The 19,237-nt window shown below is 34.9% G+C and overlaps 1 protein-coding gene across 1 annotated transcript in view; it reads left to right on the plus strand.

The window, feature by feature from the left end:
* The window catches only part of DHX15 (DEAH-box helicase 15), a 51,924-nt gene extending 35,170 nt beyond the window's left edge, over nt 1-16,754 (plus strand). The window contains exons 7-14 of the mRNA XM_029235245.1: nt 3,126-3,212; nt 4,226-4,375; nt 4,782-4,890; nt 5,625-5,816; nt 8,706-8,828; nt 13,088-13,278; nt 14,813-14,982; nt 16,188-16,754. Coding sequence (XP_029091078.1) covers nt 3,126-3,212; nt 4,226-4,375; nt 4,782-4,890; nt 5,625-5,816; nt 8,706-8,828; nt 13,088-13,278; nt 14,813-14,982; nt 16,188-16,305 — 1,140 coding nt within the window. The 3' untranslated portion in view covers nt 16,306-16,754. The remainder of the gene's footprint in view (nt 1-3,125; nt 3,213-4,225; nt 4,376-4,781; nt 4,891-5,624; nt 5,817-8,705; nt 8,829-13,087; nt 13,279-14,812; nt 14,983-16,187) is intronic.
* The last annotated feature ends 2,483 nt before the right edge of the window (nt 16,755-19,237 follow it).

Below are 19,237 nucleotides of genomic sequence, written 5' to 3' on the forward strand. Positions count from 1 at the left end.
AATAAATAAATAAATAAATAAATAAATAAATAAATAAATAAATAAATTGTTTTAAAAGAAAGGTTGAGAACGCAATTCATAAATTTATGTGAGGGTGGAGACTGTTACCTGTTTTGATCATGCTTGACATTTGTTCAAATATTTGACTTTAAGCTAAAGCTACAGTAGTTTTGTACATGCATGAAAGTTTACTCATCAGTAAGTCACTTGTATGCATTTTTTGACTAAGACTTATAGCTGCTGTTTTATATAGATTTGGTGTTATTAAAATCCAACAACTATTTTTGTTTTTATTTAGTTTTCATTAATTTTGTCCATACAAATAGCTGGTTTTTCTGTAGCTTATCTTAGAGTTTACTAATTAACAGTGTATGCTCAGAGCATACATTGCTCAATAAAAAAGAGAAATGGCCCTTATGGAGATGGCTCTATAGTTTTAAAGAGAGGCTTAATAATACACTATCTGAAGATAACTTAGTGTGGTGCTGCTGGGACATTTACAAACAAGCTAATGTCCTCACTGAATTGGAGACCCCACCGAGTTCCCTAGGGACTAAAAATCCAAATTTGTTTAACCTAACTGCATTACCGTGTCCAAATAGAATTCAAGTAGAGCAGCTCAAGTACTTTGAAATGGAATTATTGAAATAAATCAACGTGGATTCCATTAGAAGGCAGATTATTGAGGAGGAAAGGGATAAATCTAGCTGAGAGTTTATTCTTAACACATATAATATAAAAAGATTAGAATTGGCATTGCCAGACTTTTTGTCGTAATGTTTATTCTATATATGGGGTTATTTACCTGAAATAATTCCTTTGCAAGTGAGGTTTGAACACTCTTTAAGACTCTTTGAACACTTATTTCCAAGCTACAGTCTAGAAAGCTTATAATGTATATATTCCTGTCAGTAATATGTAAGTCCCTTGACAAATTCAGTATCACTGTGTTATGACCACTTCCTAATTAGATCATGTGCCACTTAACACATTTAGAACATACTTAGGGCTTACCTCACTCACCCCACTGCTAAGGTTCCAAGACAGCTAGATAACTTCTATCATCTCATTTATTTCTCTATTCTTTTGTAACCTGTGGGTGTGTATGTTTTATTTAGCCTTAGTTAGTATTGTTTATCCAGCTCTAGTGGTAGAGTCAGTAGAAATACCTCCCTCAGAGTTGTACAATTTGTTATATGATTGTTCCCCTTTTTTGTCCTAAAACCCACCTCTCATAGGGTAGGTAGGTCCTACTCAAAAAAAAGTTTTTATCACCTTAAAGCTTTTTAACCAATTTACTTTTTTAATCTTTGGAAAAAGTCTAAAGACCATGCTTCTCTAGGTGTTTTTATGCTTGTATTTCAGAGTGTGACTTTGGGATGGCAGTTGACTTTATCATCAGTAATGACACGGAGCTTGTCAAAGTTGGTGTAATCACCTGATTCTTAAACACTTGTGAAACCACACATCCACACCACCTTATAAGGTGTTGTATGATTTGTCATACACGCACCCAGAGAAAACACATGAACACCAAGTGAAATTATTTGGTGGACAAAAATTGTTTTTAAATAACTCAAAGGGTTAATCACATCAATACATTTTTATTATATTGAGTATATTTTGTTCTATTAGAAATATGTGAAATTTTTTTTCCCCAAAAATATGTTTTAAACATCTATCTAGAAGTACAACATCTATCCATAATGGCAACCATTTTCACCCCAGAATAACAGAAAATCACAAGACCTCTTATGTAATCACAGGCATGTAGTTTGTGATTCTGTATAGTTTATAAGGGCTTTCCACATTATCTAAGTTTATATCTTAAAGCTCTGTCTCAGCTAGACTAGTATACAAGAGTTATAAAAGGAAATTAAAGCTTGGGGGTGTTAAAACCTCTCCACTCTTACTTAGCTATTTAGGTTTGATTCCTGGCTTTGCCACCTACCCCTCCTCCTTCCACTACAACACACTGAATTTGTAGACGAATATTAAATAAACTCTGGTTGTATTTATTTAAGTTCACCCGTTAACCTTGTTTATGCTTGCTTCAGCTCTAATTATTGAGTGTGTGCGTCTTCGAAATGTTCTGGAAAATATATTTCATTAGCATCAAACCACTTACAGTTTATTGTCCATTTGCTAGTTAGCAGTCTTTTCAACTGACCAATGCACAAAGGGAGCGTTTTCGTCTTAGACATGCAAGTGATTCTAAAATATCCTGTTAGTGATGTTCTAGTAATCTTTTTTTAATATATAAAAATTTATTTATTTTATTTATTTATTTTTGGCTGCGTTGGGTCTTCGTTGCTGTGCGCAGGCTTTCTCTGGTTGCGGTGAGCGGGGGCTACTCTTAGTTATGGTGCTCGGGCTTCTCATTGCGGTGGCTTCTCTTGTTGAAGAGCACGGGCTCTAGGCGCATGGGCTTCAGTAGTTTTGGCTCGCAGGCTCTAGAGTGCAGGCTCAGTAGCTGTGGCACACAGGCTTAGTTGCTCCGCGGCATTCTAGTAATCTTTTAAACCTCCAAGATTTCCTGGCAGTGTGAGTCCTTTCTTACACGTGCCTATGGGCATTCTTGTCCACATGCTCTCTCGTTTAAGCCGAACCTTCTATTTCTAGTGCTCTTCCCTTCCCTCTTGTGGGTAGATCCCACCTTACCTTCAACAACTCTCCTAAATGCCATTTTCTCAGTAAGTTTTCCTTGTCTTCACTTTGGAAATAAACACTTTAAAAATCTTAGAGCACATTTTTTTTTTTTTGCTGTACGCGGGCCTCTCACTGTTGTGGCCTCTCCCGTTGCGGAGCACAGGCTCCAGACGCGCAGGCTCAGTGGACGTGGCTCACGGACCTAGCCGCTCCGCGGCATGTGGGATCTTCCCGGACCAGGGCACGAACTCGTGTCCCCTGCATTGGCAGGCAGACTCTCAACCACTGCACCACCAGGGAAGCCCTGAATTCTTAAATATTCGTCTTTATATAGCATTGGTCATTAAAGATCAAACCTTATTTCTGGTTTATTTAGTGGGTTGTAACTGATTGTTTAGTGAAAGTTAATGCTAATCTTACTATTTGAATTGTACTTGGCCGGTAGTATAAGTTAAATACTCTTTATTTCTTAACAGGTTGTTGTGTCAACTAACATTGCAGAGACATCTTTGACAATAGATGGTGTGGTATTTGTGATTGATCCTGGATTTGCGAAACAAAAGGTACGTATTTTGTACTACTTTAGTACTTTATAAATTAGTATTAGTTTAACAGTACTTACTGCTTACTAATTTAATGGCTGAAATTTACTTTTTAGAATTATTTTCCAGTTTGTGTTTCATTTTCAGACTTCTGAGATATGAACCCTTTGTGTTCTAGCTGGCTTTCACATACTAAGCCCATGTTTAATGTTTAACCCTAGGCTTCTTTTCGGTTGCATTGTTTTCTTTGTTTCTTTGTAGTGATGGTGAGTGTTTTGTATGTGAGTGTATGTTCATGTAAGGAGTATGGTGGTAGTAATGAATACAGGATTGATTATCATAACCTGCATATCAGTCACTCCCCAACTAAATTAGAGTTTCTATGTGCCAGGCACAGTACTTGAAAAAAAAGTACTATGTTAACCTCTAGTTTAACAGTACTGAATACCAAGCACTTTTACCAAATGAAGTGACTACTCAGTAAATAAATAAAACTATGTTTTATAATTTAAAGATCTTTGATTGCATTTGATTACATTTTATAAGTATAATTGGGAGAATTCATTGTACACAGTATTCATGTTTTTGATAGAAAACTGTCCTTTAAACTGGCAGCATATAACTGACTTCTTCTGGACTAAGTTCAAAATAGTTTTCTTAATGTCCAAGGTGTTGAAATTGACAGGTTCTTTTCAGGCAAAAACCTTCAGCACAATCCACTATATAAGAGTAAGGTAAACCTGAAATTATTTTAAATTAGGAAGAGTAAGGATGATATAAGCTATCTGTGTGTTAGATAAGAGACTTTTCACGTTAGCTTGGGTCTCTCAAAATGTTGGAGTCAGAATACCTGAAAGAAAGTTAAGGAGTAAAGACGATGAATTTTGTTTCTGTCCCGGCATGGTTTATCGTGGTCATCAGTACTACTTTGTTTATTTTGGGGTTAGCTGTGGGCTTTGGATACTTCTGTTAGATCACAGTTTTGTGTTTAACCGAAGGAAGAATCATTCTTAATGTTATTTCCATTCCAATAGGTATATAATCCTCGAATCAGAGTCGAGTCCCTTTTAGTGACAGCCATTAGTAAAGCTTCAGCTCAGCAAAGGGCTGGTCGAGCTGGACGAACCAGACCTGGGAAGTGCTTCAGACTTTATACAGAGAAAGCTTACAAAACAGAAATGCAGGTAAGGGTTTTACTGTGTCCTTCCTAATGTGTTTGGAAGGTTAAGTTGAATTTGTTACCAGGAGACAATTACTTCATTTACTTTATCTTGCCTTTTGGCACTATAATCTCTTTAGTTTTTCTGAGATTTATGGTGTAGTCTACCAATACAAATCTTTGTTACAGTTCTAAGTCGAGGTGGGCAGCAGCAGTAACGCTTCGAACCCTATAAAGATACTTCATAGAAAGTGTCTGATTCCCTTTTAGTCTTTTTAGTCCATAAGTGTTTTTCTCCTCTCTTTAGTCAGCGGTTTAGAAGAAATGCCAAAAGTTAATAGCTGAGGGGGCAGAGAACAGATACGTTTTGCTTTTTGGAGCAAGAGGATTAAGGAGTGTTTAACAGAACAAATGTTTTTGTATTTTTCTAGGATAACACCTATCCTGAGATTTTGCGTTCTAATTTAGGATCAGTTGTGTTACAATTGAAGAAACTTGGTATTGATGATTTGGTGCATTTTGATTTTATGGATCCACCAGGTATGAATTCTCAAAGCATATTTTATCAAACCTTTTAACCAAAATTGACTCTTTCTCTGCATCCTATTCAGTATATATATTAAATACATTTTACCTGTTTCTTACAATGTATCAAGATAAATTTTGTGTGTTAGCATTAAAACTAAAAGAGTGGGGCTTCCCTGGTGGCGCAGTCGTTGAGAGTCCGCCTGCCGATGCAGGGGACACGGGTTCGTGCCCCGGTCTGGGAGGATCCCACATGCCGCGGAGCGGCTGGGCCCGTGAGCCATGGCCGCTGAGCCTGCGCGTCCGGAGCCTGTTGCTCCGCAACGGGAGAGGCCACAACAGTGAGAGGCCTGCGTACCACACACACACACACACAAAAACTAAAAGAGTGACAAAAGAGCAAATTCTTTTTTTTTTTTTCCCTTCAGAATAGCTAAATTATTCTGGGAGTTATTGACAGGGCATGAAAATGAAAATTTTCCCAATTTTTTTTGGAAGAAAAATAGTTTGATAAACACATTGTTGAGTTAACAGTTACTTAATGTACTTAGGAAGATGACAGTTTTACTGTTATACAGGAAAGTTTTGTAATTTTATATGATTCATAGTTTGCTAGATCTCTGTAATTGAATTTGATGACAGTTTGAGTTTCGAGTTTTGTCCACTGTAGAATGAAAAATGAGAATGCTTATAATAATTTGTACTTTGTCACGTTTTTGCTTGTCTGTTATATTGCCTTTTCCTCCTAGCTCCTGAAACTCTGATGAGAGCCCTAGAACTTTTGAATTATCTGGCTGCTTTAAATGATGATGGAGATCTGACTGAATTGGGATCCATGATGGCTGAGTTTCCTCTAGATCCACAGCTCGCTAAAATGGTTATTGCAAGTTGTGACTACAACTGTTCTAATGAGGTCCTATCTATTACTGCTATGTTGTCAGGTAATAGAGGGAAAGGAACTAAAAAAAGCCCAGCTCTTCAAAGTTTGGGTGGACTTCACTTTTGGTTTTGTTTTCTAATATTTAGTATGATAGTGGATTTTATAGGTGGTTTTAAGGGACTCATTTTGTTTCCTAAATATCTTGTAAAGTAGCTTCATAATGACATAGTATTTACAAAAGTAAATTAAGTCATTGTGCACACAGTATAGTAAAAACATGGGCTCTCTTGAGTGCAAATAAAAATCTCAATAAGAGAATAAGTCTGAAGACATTATAACTGAGTTCTTTGGTAGGTCCATCAGTTTTGCAGTTTATTGCTAAAAGTACCAGAAGAACTTTGTTCTAGTAGCTGGCACTATTAAGTGAGCCTGAGACAAAGCAAACTGTCATTTAAAGAGTGAGCTTTTTCTACATGTATAAATCGTACTGCAGTGGCAATCAAACATTTACTTCAAACTTAGTATCAAATAAATAGAAGTAGTAATATATAATTCTGGGTTTAAAATCTGACCTGATGGTAATTCTTTTACAATGACAGGAAAACATTTGATAAAATAAATATGTCTAATAGATAAAATTGCTTATTTTAAAAATTAGAACATTAAGCTGAACAAATACTATTGTTTTTAATAGTAACACTTAATTCATAAATAAATAGTAACTTGGAAATTAGATTTTCCAAAAAAAAGAAATACTGTTAATATAAAAATATACACTGGTTCTTGCAGCGAAAAATAGAAAACGTATTAAGTTTTTACTATCAAAGTACTCTATAATACTAGTTTCAGTACTGGGGAAAGTTGACTTCCAGTCATAGAGTGGTTTATTGGTATTATTTATAATTAAATGCCTCAAATAATTCAAAACCTTACATGTAGTTAAAGGAGGAAATTTTTAAAATTTCTAAATATAAAAATTTTGGCTTAGTTTAGATGTATATTTTAATGGTGTGAATTTTTAATTTAAGAACTAGCTAAAATGTTTTTTTTGCAGAGTTATGATTGATCAGACTCAGAGCAGATGGGCAGGGCAGTATCGAATCATTTTAATGAAATTGTAGTCTCTTGCGGAGGTGGTGGTAGGTTGTTGTCTGCCTTTTCTTATATGTTGTTTTTGCTAGATTCTCCCAGTTGTAGTTAACCCAACATTTTAGTTGTTAGAGAAAGTGTGGGGCAAGAGTTATAACAGATTGTGTATTTGTTATCTGCCCAGTTTTTATTTTTCTAGGTTCTCTTATCAGGCATACTATACAATTACCATTGTCTGAGTTCAGAAAATTAGCCCTTAAAAAAAATTGGTCATTATGATGCAGTTGAGATCTTCCAACTACATCTCTTATTTGTACTAGTTCTACAAAACGTAGGGTTTACTGGTCATCTTTAGCACATCAAGAGAGTGAACACTTATGTGCAGCGGTTATTAAGCATGGCATTTGTGGGGGAAAACGTTATTAAAGTGTGAGGAAGAAGTCACAGAACTGAAACAGTTTGCTGAGCTTATAATGCTTTGTATTCCATTTAAATAGTTTCTGAAGTTTTCAGGTCCTGATATAAATAGTACAAATCAGGGGCCTTATGGAGTGCTTCTTATACCCAGTATTTAACTCTGGTAGCTAGTTCATATTAACTTTCACAGCTATGAGAGGTTTCTGTACTTTTATTTATTACCTTGCTTCAGTTACATTAAGCAAGACTTAGTATTTACTGTGATTATGTGTCATTGTCTCTATTTGGCTTCTTTGGAATCATTTTAAAGGGGAAACTGTATGGCAAAGAGTAATTGATAACTGTATTTGATCTCACTGTCGATTATTCCCATTATCTTCTATCTGAACTGATAATTTATAATTTTTTTTTATTGACAAAGTTTTAAGAGCTTTAAAAATGTGTTCACAAAGTCCCAAGTTGTTAAGTCCTTTTATTTTCATACTGCTATTACGACTATGGAATTGCTAAAGTGAATTAAGGAAAGTTGTATTTCAAAAAATATAGTGCACGCTTTGTATGTAACAACTTAAAGTTTTATGTGAATTAATATTGAGGCTCTAAACAAATACTGTAGTTACATATTTTGATGACCCTTGAAATAATGACCGTTTCAGACTAATTGTCAACTTTTAAAATATTGGATTCTGCTTTTATATTGAATCTTCAAATACAGTTTAAAAAAAGAACTTGGGACTTTATTTTCTAATCTTTTTCTTAAAATGCTGGAAAACTAGGCCGAATATTCCCAGCCTTTTTGAATTTTCTTAATTCAGAGGCGGTTTAACCTTCCACCACTACTGCTATCATCAAAACCCAAGATTTCATGATATTTTTTATGTTTACATATGCTTCTGCTCACCAGTGCTAATAGTGATACCCACCAGTTGGTAATAGCCACAGCACTAGGGAAGAATTACAATAGAAATGTGGCAGTACACTGGTTGGAAAGTTGTTTTTAGCCCTGCAGTGGGCAAGTATAGCTTCATCACTTTCATAACCATTCAGTGGATTCAATGGATGGCCTTTTAAAAAATTATATTTAGCTAAAAGGCTATTAACACCATAACTCTGGCTATTGGTAGAGCTATCGGCACTGGTTTTTGAAATAAGTTGAGCTTTCTAGTATCTTGATGGCCTTCAGAATAGCTGTTTTGATGCCTACTTTTAGATCTAGTTAAAAATAATCAGGTACTCTGTAGCTTTGAAACCCTCTTGTCTTACAGATGTGGTTAGGTGTTGATGTACCAAATCAAGGTAGTAAACAGTCCAAGATGCAGTTGGAGGCCATCCTGCCCTGCCCTATGCTCTGTGAACTGACCTAGCTAGGCCTTGTTCCTCTATCTGTGAATGCGTGACTCATCGATATGGGCGTTTGTGTTGGGCCCATACCAACCTTGTTTAGTCCCACAGTGTTTTGTTCGCCCCACGGAGGCCAAGAAAGCCGCAGATGAGGCCAAGATGAGATTTGCCCACATAGATGGAGATCATCTGACACTGCTGAATGTCTACCACGCTTTTAAACAAAGTAAGTGTAAATTAGATTGAAGGCACTCTTTTGTCTAATTATATGCTGTCACTTGCAGCATATAAGATGTTTCTTCATTGCACTTTCATTTATTATCCGTGACAACTTTACATTAGAAACCCAGAGATCCTGTGGAAAAAAACTCATGACTAGCATTTAAAATAGAAATTGCCCATCTTTTCCAGAGTTGTTTACTTTTATAATCAGGGAAAAAGCACTGAAAAGCTGGAAAATACAGAGAAATAAAGATAAAATACTGGTATAAAATTTACCATGAACATACAGATTTTGATATACTTTTGTTTTAATTTTGCATTTTTTGTGAATGGTTTTGTATTATAGAATTATTACTGTCTAATATTTTTACTAATAAATAGCTCTTACAAAAGAGTAAACTAACAAAATAGAAATACAGGCTATAAATGTGAATGACCATTCTCAGGCTATAAGTGGTGCATAAACATGAGGAGGAAATTCACCTCTACTTGTAGTTCAATAAATGCATTGTTATTGAGAGGTGCCATTTTCTCACCTATAAAATTGGCAAAGGTTAAAGAAAAATAGTCTTTAGTTGTGTGGGAGTGGGTTTAGTGGAGCAGTCTTACACCAGAGCTGGGAATGTAAATTTATGTTTATGAAAAGCAGTAGATTTTATGTTACCAAGAACCTTAACAAACTCAAACCCTTTGACCCAGAGATAATCTGTGAGATTTTCTTTTAGTATTCTATGGACAGAGATATGTTTCAAGTTTTTTATCCCACAGTTATCTATCATAGTAAAGGAAAATGGAAACTACCTAAATGCCCACCAGTAGAAAGATGGTTCAGTGATTTATGCTATAGCAGCGTGATGAAATATTGTTCTAGCTTTATATTGTTTTCAGAGAATATTTAGCAACATGAAAAACATTTTCCAGTTATTTGAAAACAAGGAAACATAGTGGTAATAATACAGTTATTGGTAGATGCTTTTGTTGGAATGCACTATTTATAAAAATTAAATGAGAGGAAAATGTAAAGGGGAAAAAAATGTGGAAATAATTGCAATAGATTCTGAAAGTATTTGATTTCTACATATCGGTAGGTTAACCTGTTGGGTGATACGTTATCAGAGACTGATAGCCCTACATCATCCTTTTCCAGGAATGTGGTGTCTTCAATCACTCTGAAAGTTTGTGGTTTCTGCTAATAAGAATTTAGTTTCCTAGTTTATTATATAGACATTCAAATTTTGCACTCCTTGTTTTATTTGAATCTCATTTTTATTTCTCAAAAAACCCTATTTACACTCTTAAAATAGTCTGTTGACTTTGGCACATCTCTTTGGGGATAGGGGTGAATTTATTCTTCAGGGTCCAGAAGTGCTAGAGGGCCAGTATGAGGAACAAGGACCTTAGCAGCCAAATTGCACATCTGTGTCTTACACACGAACTCTGATATGAGTTGATAGAATTGATGAATATCAGATAAGGAAAAGGTAGAGTCCTTCTCTTCCTGGATCTGAGAAATTTGGGGCAGATAAGGGAGGTAAATGAAAAGTAATTGAGAAACAGATGAAGGCCAATACATAGTTTACTTCAGAAAATTTATTTTATCCTTCTTGTGTCCAAAGTATTGGTAATGCATAATGTTAAAGCCTTTATTCCCGATGGGATAGGTCAATTCAAGAAATACACTATATTCCTGTTGTGGTGCGAACTGTATTGCATGCTAGTTGATAACTGTGTGACCACCAGACACGTAACTTGTTAACAGATTGTGATAACTGCCTTGAGAAGGAGCAGATTCACATCCATCTTGGTTCTCAGAATCCCTTGACGTTATTAAGGTACTGTTTTAAGTGGAAATGAAAAGATTTCTGTAGGAGCAGCATGGTTTTCTAACCCTATTTCTCTCACAGGACATTTTAATTCTTTTAAAATTAGGTTGTATTATTTTGTCATTTAAGCTTTTGATGATAACTAGCACAGCATTGTATTTCATAATTTGGTTTGAAAATGAAATTTAAGATTTATAGTGGAACTGTGTGTTTTCATTTTTACATATAAATGTAACATTACAGTATCTTAGAGGAGTTTTAAGATTTAAATGATAAAATTGCTAAAGAATGCTTGTGCTTTATACACATATTTGGTAGTTCGGAACTTTCTAGGAAAATATTGAACAGTAGGTACCTATAAAAGCTTTCTCCTACCCATTCTGAGCAGAGGGAGTGTCATGAAGTAGAATGGGAGCATCTACTCACTAGATAGATGATCCTTTTCTACTAAATGCTTTTCACTGCCATAGGGATGGTAAGCTGTTGGTTAGTTTTAGACCTTTTCCTCAATACACTTTTCTTAATAAGGTCAAAGGAAACAGAATGACTGGACATTTAGCCTTTAATCACTGCCACCTTTTCAAATAAGGAGAGCTATTCTAAAAATAACATGAAACTTTGATCTCCACATAATATTTGGACATTTCAGATCCATTTATTGAATTTGGGGTGTTTTAACTAGTTTTTAAGTGATGGTGTGTTGTATTTGAAACATTGTGTATTTGCAAACTAGCAGATATTAGCAAATATTTCAGATATTAGTCAAGACGATCTATTTCATTAAAGACAATGATTGATTACATAGTAAAGATAAATTAGTCTTTATACTATTTGTTTTAACACTTGGGAAACAGAACTAGATTTAAGTTATTTTGCAGTGCCTTAATTTCTCTGTGTGTTTGTGTGTGTCTGTGCTAATGGTTTGGCTTTAGATCTTAAGAGTAGTTTCACTGTGAGAAATATATAGCTAGAATTATTTTAATAAAACGTTCCCGTGTTTAGATTTTATTCCTCCCATTTATCAAACTATTTCTCAAAAATTTAGAGACACAGTAAAACCATCAGATATTATTTGTTTATCTTGACAACTTAAAATTCCTGTTCTGTTACTCTTCAGTGTATGAATTCTGTGAAAAGTTTAGCATGTCAGAAACACTACACTCCAGATCAGAGTCTGCAAATGAACAACCCTTTTAAGAAGTCCCCCTTTTTATTGTCTGTTTCGACGTTACCTTTCATTAAGCACATACTTTCTTTGTTTCATCTCTGAAGATACTCAGTGCTTTGCTTTAAATGTCAGTATGTTCAGTTGGATACCTTTTATTTCTCATTCCAGATGGGTTAATTAATGGACATTTTAACATGTCAGGTCTTCAATTTAAAGGTCATTTACTACACCATCTATCCACCTACCCTGTTTCTGAAATGTGGCTGCATTTTGTAATGGATAAACATTTATTAATATACCTGTTGTTCCTCTGACAAACTATTAAGAATATGTATATTATAATTCGTAGAATCCTAGAACCAAGGAGAAAGGACTATGCCAAAGATTACTGTATATCACATAGCTGGAAAAGTATCATCATAGTTGTAATATTTTAAGGACCCCCCCCATTTCACAAATAACCCTCTCAGATTTATTTATCGAAGGGCCTCTGAAGTAAATAATGCAGTTTTCCATTGTGACTGTCTTTGAGACATAAAGATGGCACTGTGTAATGTTTTACATGATGCTACAGTTTGAGCTCTTATATGAGCATCTCTAGGTTAGTTGGAAGGATTCATCAATGGAGAAAGATCCCTTTGATAATAAAATATATGTAGTGAAATTACTTGAAGTGCTTTGATATAAGCTTTGTTTATTAAACATAAGAGTGAGTGTTCCAGACATCCTTGTAAACTATGTCACTTGTATTTTAAACCACTAAGAGGTACATGGGTCACAGTAAAACTTCTAAACACTAAGTTTGGGGTGCTCTAGCTCAGGAGTAAAGCAAAGCACACAATAGTCACTTGAAGTTCATTTTTATAACTTTTAAATTGTATTTGATAGTCTTAATCTAAGCTTGTTTTTTCTTTGAAAATGAGAAAGACATGGCATTTTTCCAAATTCTCTGAACCCACCCCTGTCAGACTATCGAAAACAACCAGGTGGATGTTTATGGGTAAATAACTCAGAACAATTAAAATAGTTTATCCAAAAACCATTGTTTTGTCATTCAATAGCCAGAAACCTTAGTGCTATTTCTAATTTTGAACTTCACTCCAGATTTTTAGGAAAGTTGATAACATTGTGATTAATTTATAAAAATGATGTGGGTTATTCCCTTTTGGATTACTTAGCTTACTGTTTATAGTGATTTCCTTTTTTAATTAGATAATATACCTGTTTGGATGATTCATGTCCCTCTTATTTTCCCTCCCTCCAACTTTGTAGATCATGAATCGGTTCAGTGGTGTTATGACAACTTCATTAACTACAGGTCCCTGATGTCAGCAGACAATGTACGCCAGCAGCTATCGAGAATTATGGACAGATTTAACTTGCCTCGTCGAAGTACTGACTTTACAAGCAGGGACTATTATATTAATATAAGAAAAGCTTTGGTTACTGGGTATTTTATGCAGGTATGTGGATAATACAGAAGTGCATAATTAAATGTTTACATAATGTTTGTTTTCTATAGCAGCCCTTGGAATCCACATAAACACAAAAATTCAGTTAAAGAATGCCTATAAATATTGATCTTAAATTTTATGTCCAAATTCTTGAATGAACTGATACACTGAGAAGTTTTTACGTGTCTACATTAATTCACTAAATGGCATAGTTAGTGATCCAGTTATATAGACATCAATTTTAGAATTACTTTTTTATTAATGAGTCTTTAAGACACTTGGTGCTGGGAAAGCCAGGCGTGTCTTTTGATTTAAGTAATAAAGAAAAATAATTTAAAACATTTCATTTAGCTTTGTGTTTTATATTGGAGGCTGAAGTAAAACTTGTCAGATAAATCTAGTGAGTATTTATTTTAAGGGACTTACAACAGATTATGTTTTTAAAAATGCAAAGTTTTTCTGATGAAAACAAGTCAATCCCTTACTTGGGATGGGATTGGTTTTAGTTGTCTCTTATATATCCCACTTGTTTTTTTTCATTGTCTCCTTTGGCTCTTTTAAGCAAGATGTGGCCTGCCTTAAGGCCAAATGAGCTCAATAAATAGAATGGACTTAAATGCACTGAGTCAGAATGAAAGTAGATTGGCGCATTGTCGGTATTTGAAATCAAAGCAACAGAATGTTTATTGTGGCATCTTATAAGATGTTATTAGAGTTAGGATTTTCATGCCTTGCTCTGTTATTCAAGCATTATGGATTTCTAATTCTCTTAAGATTAAAATTTATTAGAAATAGGGCATGCAGTGTAGTACCTGGTACCTAGTAGGTGCTTAGTAAATATTTATTGAATAAAATTGAGTTTATTTTCTATTATGTATTATTCATTTCTGTTATTCACACATATTCTTTATGTTACTAGAGTTCTAGAATTGGAAAGGGCTATCTTCATCTGCTTTGGTATTTGTTAAATATTAGATGAGGGCCACCAATTGATGTGTTTGATTGTAGATAATTAATCTTTTAGTAATTGTTCAGCTACCACAAAATTGTCACCTGGCATTAAGAACCTACTCTAGATAGTCTAAGGCAGGAAGGCCAAATAGTATATAGTAGGCTTTGTGGGCCCATTAGGTCCCTATTAAAACTATTCAACTCTGCCTGCCCTTGTAGCACAAAAGCAGCCTTGGACAAATGGGAATGCCTGTGTTCCAGTAAAACTTCACTGAAATGTAAATTTCATGTGATTTCCACTCCAGTGTCACCAAATGTTTCTCTTTCGATTTTTTTTCCCCTAATCATTTAAAGATGTATAAAGTATTCTTAGCTGACAGGCCTTACAAACATAGGCAGTGAGTTGGATTTGGCCTGCTGTAGTTGGCTGATGCCTGCTTTTATTAGGCAGTGGTAGATAAATATAGCCATCAGATAAAAAGCAAAAGGTGAGGCTTGCTTGTCCCTAATTATATAGGTAGCTTTACACCACTTTTGCTTTGTAACTAGCACATCAGAAGCATTGTATTAATTTACTGGGTTTTGGTTTCAGGTGGCACATTTAGAACGAACAGGGCATTACTTAACTGTGAAAGATAACCAGGTGGTTCAGTTGCATCCCTCTACTGTTCTTGACCACAAGCCTGAATGGGTGCTTTATAATGAGTTTGTTCTTACAACAAAGAATTACATCCGGACGTGTACAGATATCAAGCCCGAATGGTAAGCTCAGCGCCTTTTGTTCTAAAAGTTTTCGTTACTGTTTGCTCAGAATGGAATCTGAAAGGAGTCTTGTTTTTCGTTTCCCTCTGGGGAATTTGGTGTTTTCATCACTAAGGTATATAGTCCAGTGTATAGTTATGGGGCTTTGACCTGATGGTATGGTTACCTCTTAAAATCTTTGGTTTGGTAAGAGGACGGTGAGATCATTGGTACGGACATGGGCAGGATTTGGAGCCAAATTTAAAGTTACAGTTAGCTGATATCAAGAGTGTCTTTAGAGCCCTTCTCTTGCTGTTGTGATTAACTCAAGTCTTCTGGTTCCAGAAGTCAGTCAGTCTTTATATTTTATCTGTCCCACTATAATTAGCTCTCAACTGTTATTTATATGTTGGTGCTTTAGGAGCTAAGCAAGCATTAAAAACTATACCTCTTTTTGTATCATTGCATATTTGATTCACAAAATGTAATCAGAACTGACTTATTTTAAGCAAAATTACCCACCCACTTCACTAGCTCACTACCTCACTGCCTCTTGTGTCCTTTTTTTTTTCCTTTTTTGCCAGAATCTATTCTATAACTTAAGATAGGAAACGTCAGCCAAGAATGGTGGGACTGAAGCGCTTATTTTAGTTGATGTCACTTGCTATATTTCCTACACTGATTTATGACTTTTGACACTGAAATTGTGTAGGACATTATCATTTTATCTTAAATGCTTTGTTGAGAAAAAATTGTATGGCTAAACGTTAAAAAAGATACAGTCAAGTGTATTGTTTGGGGTATAGAGTTATATTTATGGTTATTAGAACTTTGAAAATGAGAAGATCCAGTCATTTGAATACCAGGATGTTTCTTGTATAGACCCTTCAGTACTCTAACCTTAGAGAGGTTGGTCAAAATAGTGTTCTAGAGTGAAGAAATGAATGACCTTATGTTAATATCTTTGTATTAATGTAAAGAAAGGATTTTTTATAAGAATTTATCTTTTTTTTAAGTTTATGGAAAGTCCACCATCAGAAAATTTACAGCTTATTAGAAGCATGCATATCAAAAGTGGTGTTTATAAGGATTAGGCATTTGTAATTTTAACATTGATTTGTAGGTTTGCCTTTCTTTATCAGTATATTAATGAGTAATGCCTATCCCGTTAGCAATTCCAGTACTTTAATTGTTAATTTGGTAATTTTTCCCCCCCTTCTGGACAGGTTGGTGAAAATTGCCCCTCAATATTATGACATGAGCAATTTCCCACAGTGTGAAGCAAAGAGACAGTTGGACCGCATCATTGCCAAACTGCAATCCAAGGAATATTCACAGTACTGAATTCAATGCTTAGAACTGAAGTTATTCAGAGGACAGCTTTAAAAGATGAATGAACTCAAAAGTTCAAGTTGTGCTCTTCACGTTGGTTCAATAATGGCCTTTATTTGAGAGCTTTTTAATTTTTCTTTACAGTAAATATTCCATTCTGATTTCATAAATTAAACATTTATGCCTCCCTTTTGTGTTGACACTGTAGCTCATACTGGAAAAGTCGATCAATGTTTTGCAGTTTATTGAAAGTAGTTCTATATATAACAATGTTATAAGCATTTCTTTAGAAATGGTTGAAAATGCTTCTAAAATGTGATTATCGACCATGGTATGCATGATCGTTGTAATTGTTGACATTCCTTTTAGAAGTTGTGAAATGTTACAACTTGTGCTTATGTAGACACAATCTTCTGTCTCAGTACAGAGGCACTGACTTCAATAAAGTCTATTTATACTAATTTTGGCCACAGCACTTTGATATTTTTGTTCTAGTCTCTTTAAGTATGGCTTCTTCTCTTCCCCAGTGTGGGACTTTTTTTTTCTCTCCTTAAATTGTAAGTGTACTATGATTACATATTCAGCATCTTTCCACAGGGTTGCTCTTTAAAGTAGTCGTTACAGCAGTGTTTTAAAGAACATAGCTTAGCAGTTTGTTAGGTCAGGATGTGATCTAATGAGATAAAGTATGTAGTTTTTACTCAGAATTGGATCCCCGAAGACAGAATAATTAAAGGATAGTTTTCTCTTCATCTTAAAGTTCGTTCCATAAGACTGATTATTTATTATTTTGTTACCACATTTTTAGCAGATGTTTTTGTTTTACTTAGACCATTCTAAGCACTCTAGTCACTGAAACAAATGTTTGTATTAAATAGACAATAGGAAATGATATATTGTAGATCTTGGTCAGTTTTACTGAATTCTCAGTGTTGGGTGTTTTATGCAATGTACAAAGTAATTAGTGTAGTGTGTTAAAATGTGAACTTTCCATTCCCTGTAACAGGCCACAGACAAGTTAAAAACCCTTTTTTTTAACCACAAATGACCCATCAAAGGGTCTTTAGATGCAACCCATCTTTAGGGTGTGACCCATCAAAGGGTTCTTAGTAAATCAGTTCCTTTTACTTGAAGAGTAAATACTGTACTCATTAATGTCTGGACTTGCCTCTTCTCCCTTTCCCCTCTTTAAAAATATTTAAATGTTAAATTTATAGGTGTACATAGTTGGGATTTAAATATACTTTGAGGCATACATCTAGTATGTGGTGTAAGGGAGTTAATTGGGCAAGTTAAGAGTATTTCAGGTTACTGGGATACTTCTCAGTGTAGGTAGCTGTTAATTGTTAAATGATGCCTAGTGGTTTGAAAGAGTTAATATGCTTCTATTAAGTGCTTAATTTTGTTCCCATGGAGTACTTTACATGCTGAAGTAATATTTTAGGTTTCATTTAAATTGTTTAAAAATTTGTCCTACGTTAACTATTGGCAGTATTATATGCTAGCATTTTTTTTTAGGTTAAGAAAGTCTAGGCACTTGATAAGACTGTTTACTAAAATGGTAGGTCTTGCCAAAGTAATATATTATCTGTTAAAATTATACCACAGTATACAGTTGTTAATACAGTTGCATATCCTTATAATCTGACCATCTATCCAATTTTAAATAGGTCTCAGTGTGTTGTATGTGTTTTTTAACCTTGTGCTTTTTAAAATCTAGAGTTTGACCATTCGGTTTTCTTATAGAGAAACAAGATATAGAGCGATATGTAGAACAATGTTAGGTAGTTATTTGGCAGAGTTTCTGGGAATGGCTGGTATTGTTTGTATCTTACAAGTGATGAGTGTGCATTGGGAGTGGCTGCCTGGAAACAGAGCAAACCGAGTTTTTATTCTCTATTATCATGCTACCAAAATATTAAAATTCCATCCATAGTAATTCAGAAAATCTTTTTTGAAGGTTTTCTGGAGAGGTCTCCTTATCTCTCAGTTTAAAATAAGTAGAACTGCTTTTTGTTGTGACTATAGTCATTCTCAGTATCTGTGGGGAACTGGTTCTAGGACCCCTTGTGGTTACCAAAATCCGTGCATGCTCAGGTCCCTTATATAAAATGGCATAGTACAGTTGGCCCTCTGTAAACACACGTCCCTGGATTCAACCAACCATGGATACAGAACCCCTAGATACAGAGTGCAGAATAGGTAGCATAAGGAAGGAAGACAATCAGCAAGTAGAACGCTTGCCTGTAAAGGCCGAGGAAATGAACACAACTTGGGGGTATAGGGCAGGATAAAATACATACCCTGTAATCAGTCCATTTAGCTAAAATTGCAAAAATAAAAGGATTCTATGCTGAATTTTTAATATAGTATATGACTTAGTTCTAGAATTTTAGGTTTGTAAGGTACCTGCAAGTAGTTGGGATTCTTTTCTGAATAATTTTAATGGCCATCTCCTTTGCTCAGGTACTTCAGAGCAAAACCATTACTTTAGAACACATCTTAATAGTTCTATTAGTAATGCTGAGCATACTCTTTCACTGTAACTAATTGTTTTTAATTCTTCTAGAGTAAAGTTAAATAAGCCTGGCTGTTCTTCTGCATGATGCCATTTAGTTATTTGAGTTAACTGTCATCTTCCTTTATTCTTATTTAGGCTGTATAGCCTGTTTTCCTCCTCAGCCTTCCTCTTTGATACGGTTTCTATAGATACCATGAATGTTCGTGCTTAACCTCTGCTGGGTGTTCTCTGGATTGTAGTCAATACTGTGGTCTAAGCTGGGCAAAGTGCCGTGGAACTTGTATTTCCCAGGGGACCAGACATGCCATTGCTTCTGTTAATGCAACTTAAGATTACGTTACCCTATATTAGTGAAAGTAGAGGAGGGGATTGTGGTCTGGTTCCAGGCATTTTTAGAGGTGCCCTCGTACCATACTTATGGAT

Source organism: Monodon monoceros, unplaced genomic scaffold, assembly GCF_005190385.1.
Source record: "Monodon monoceros isolate NGI ecotype Baffin Bay Population unplaced genomic scaffold, NGI_Narwhal_1 Super_Scaffold_20, whole genome shotgun sequence".
NCBI lineage: Eukaryota > Metazoa > Chordata > Mammalia > Artiodactyla > Monodontidae > Monodon > Monodon monoceros.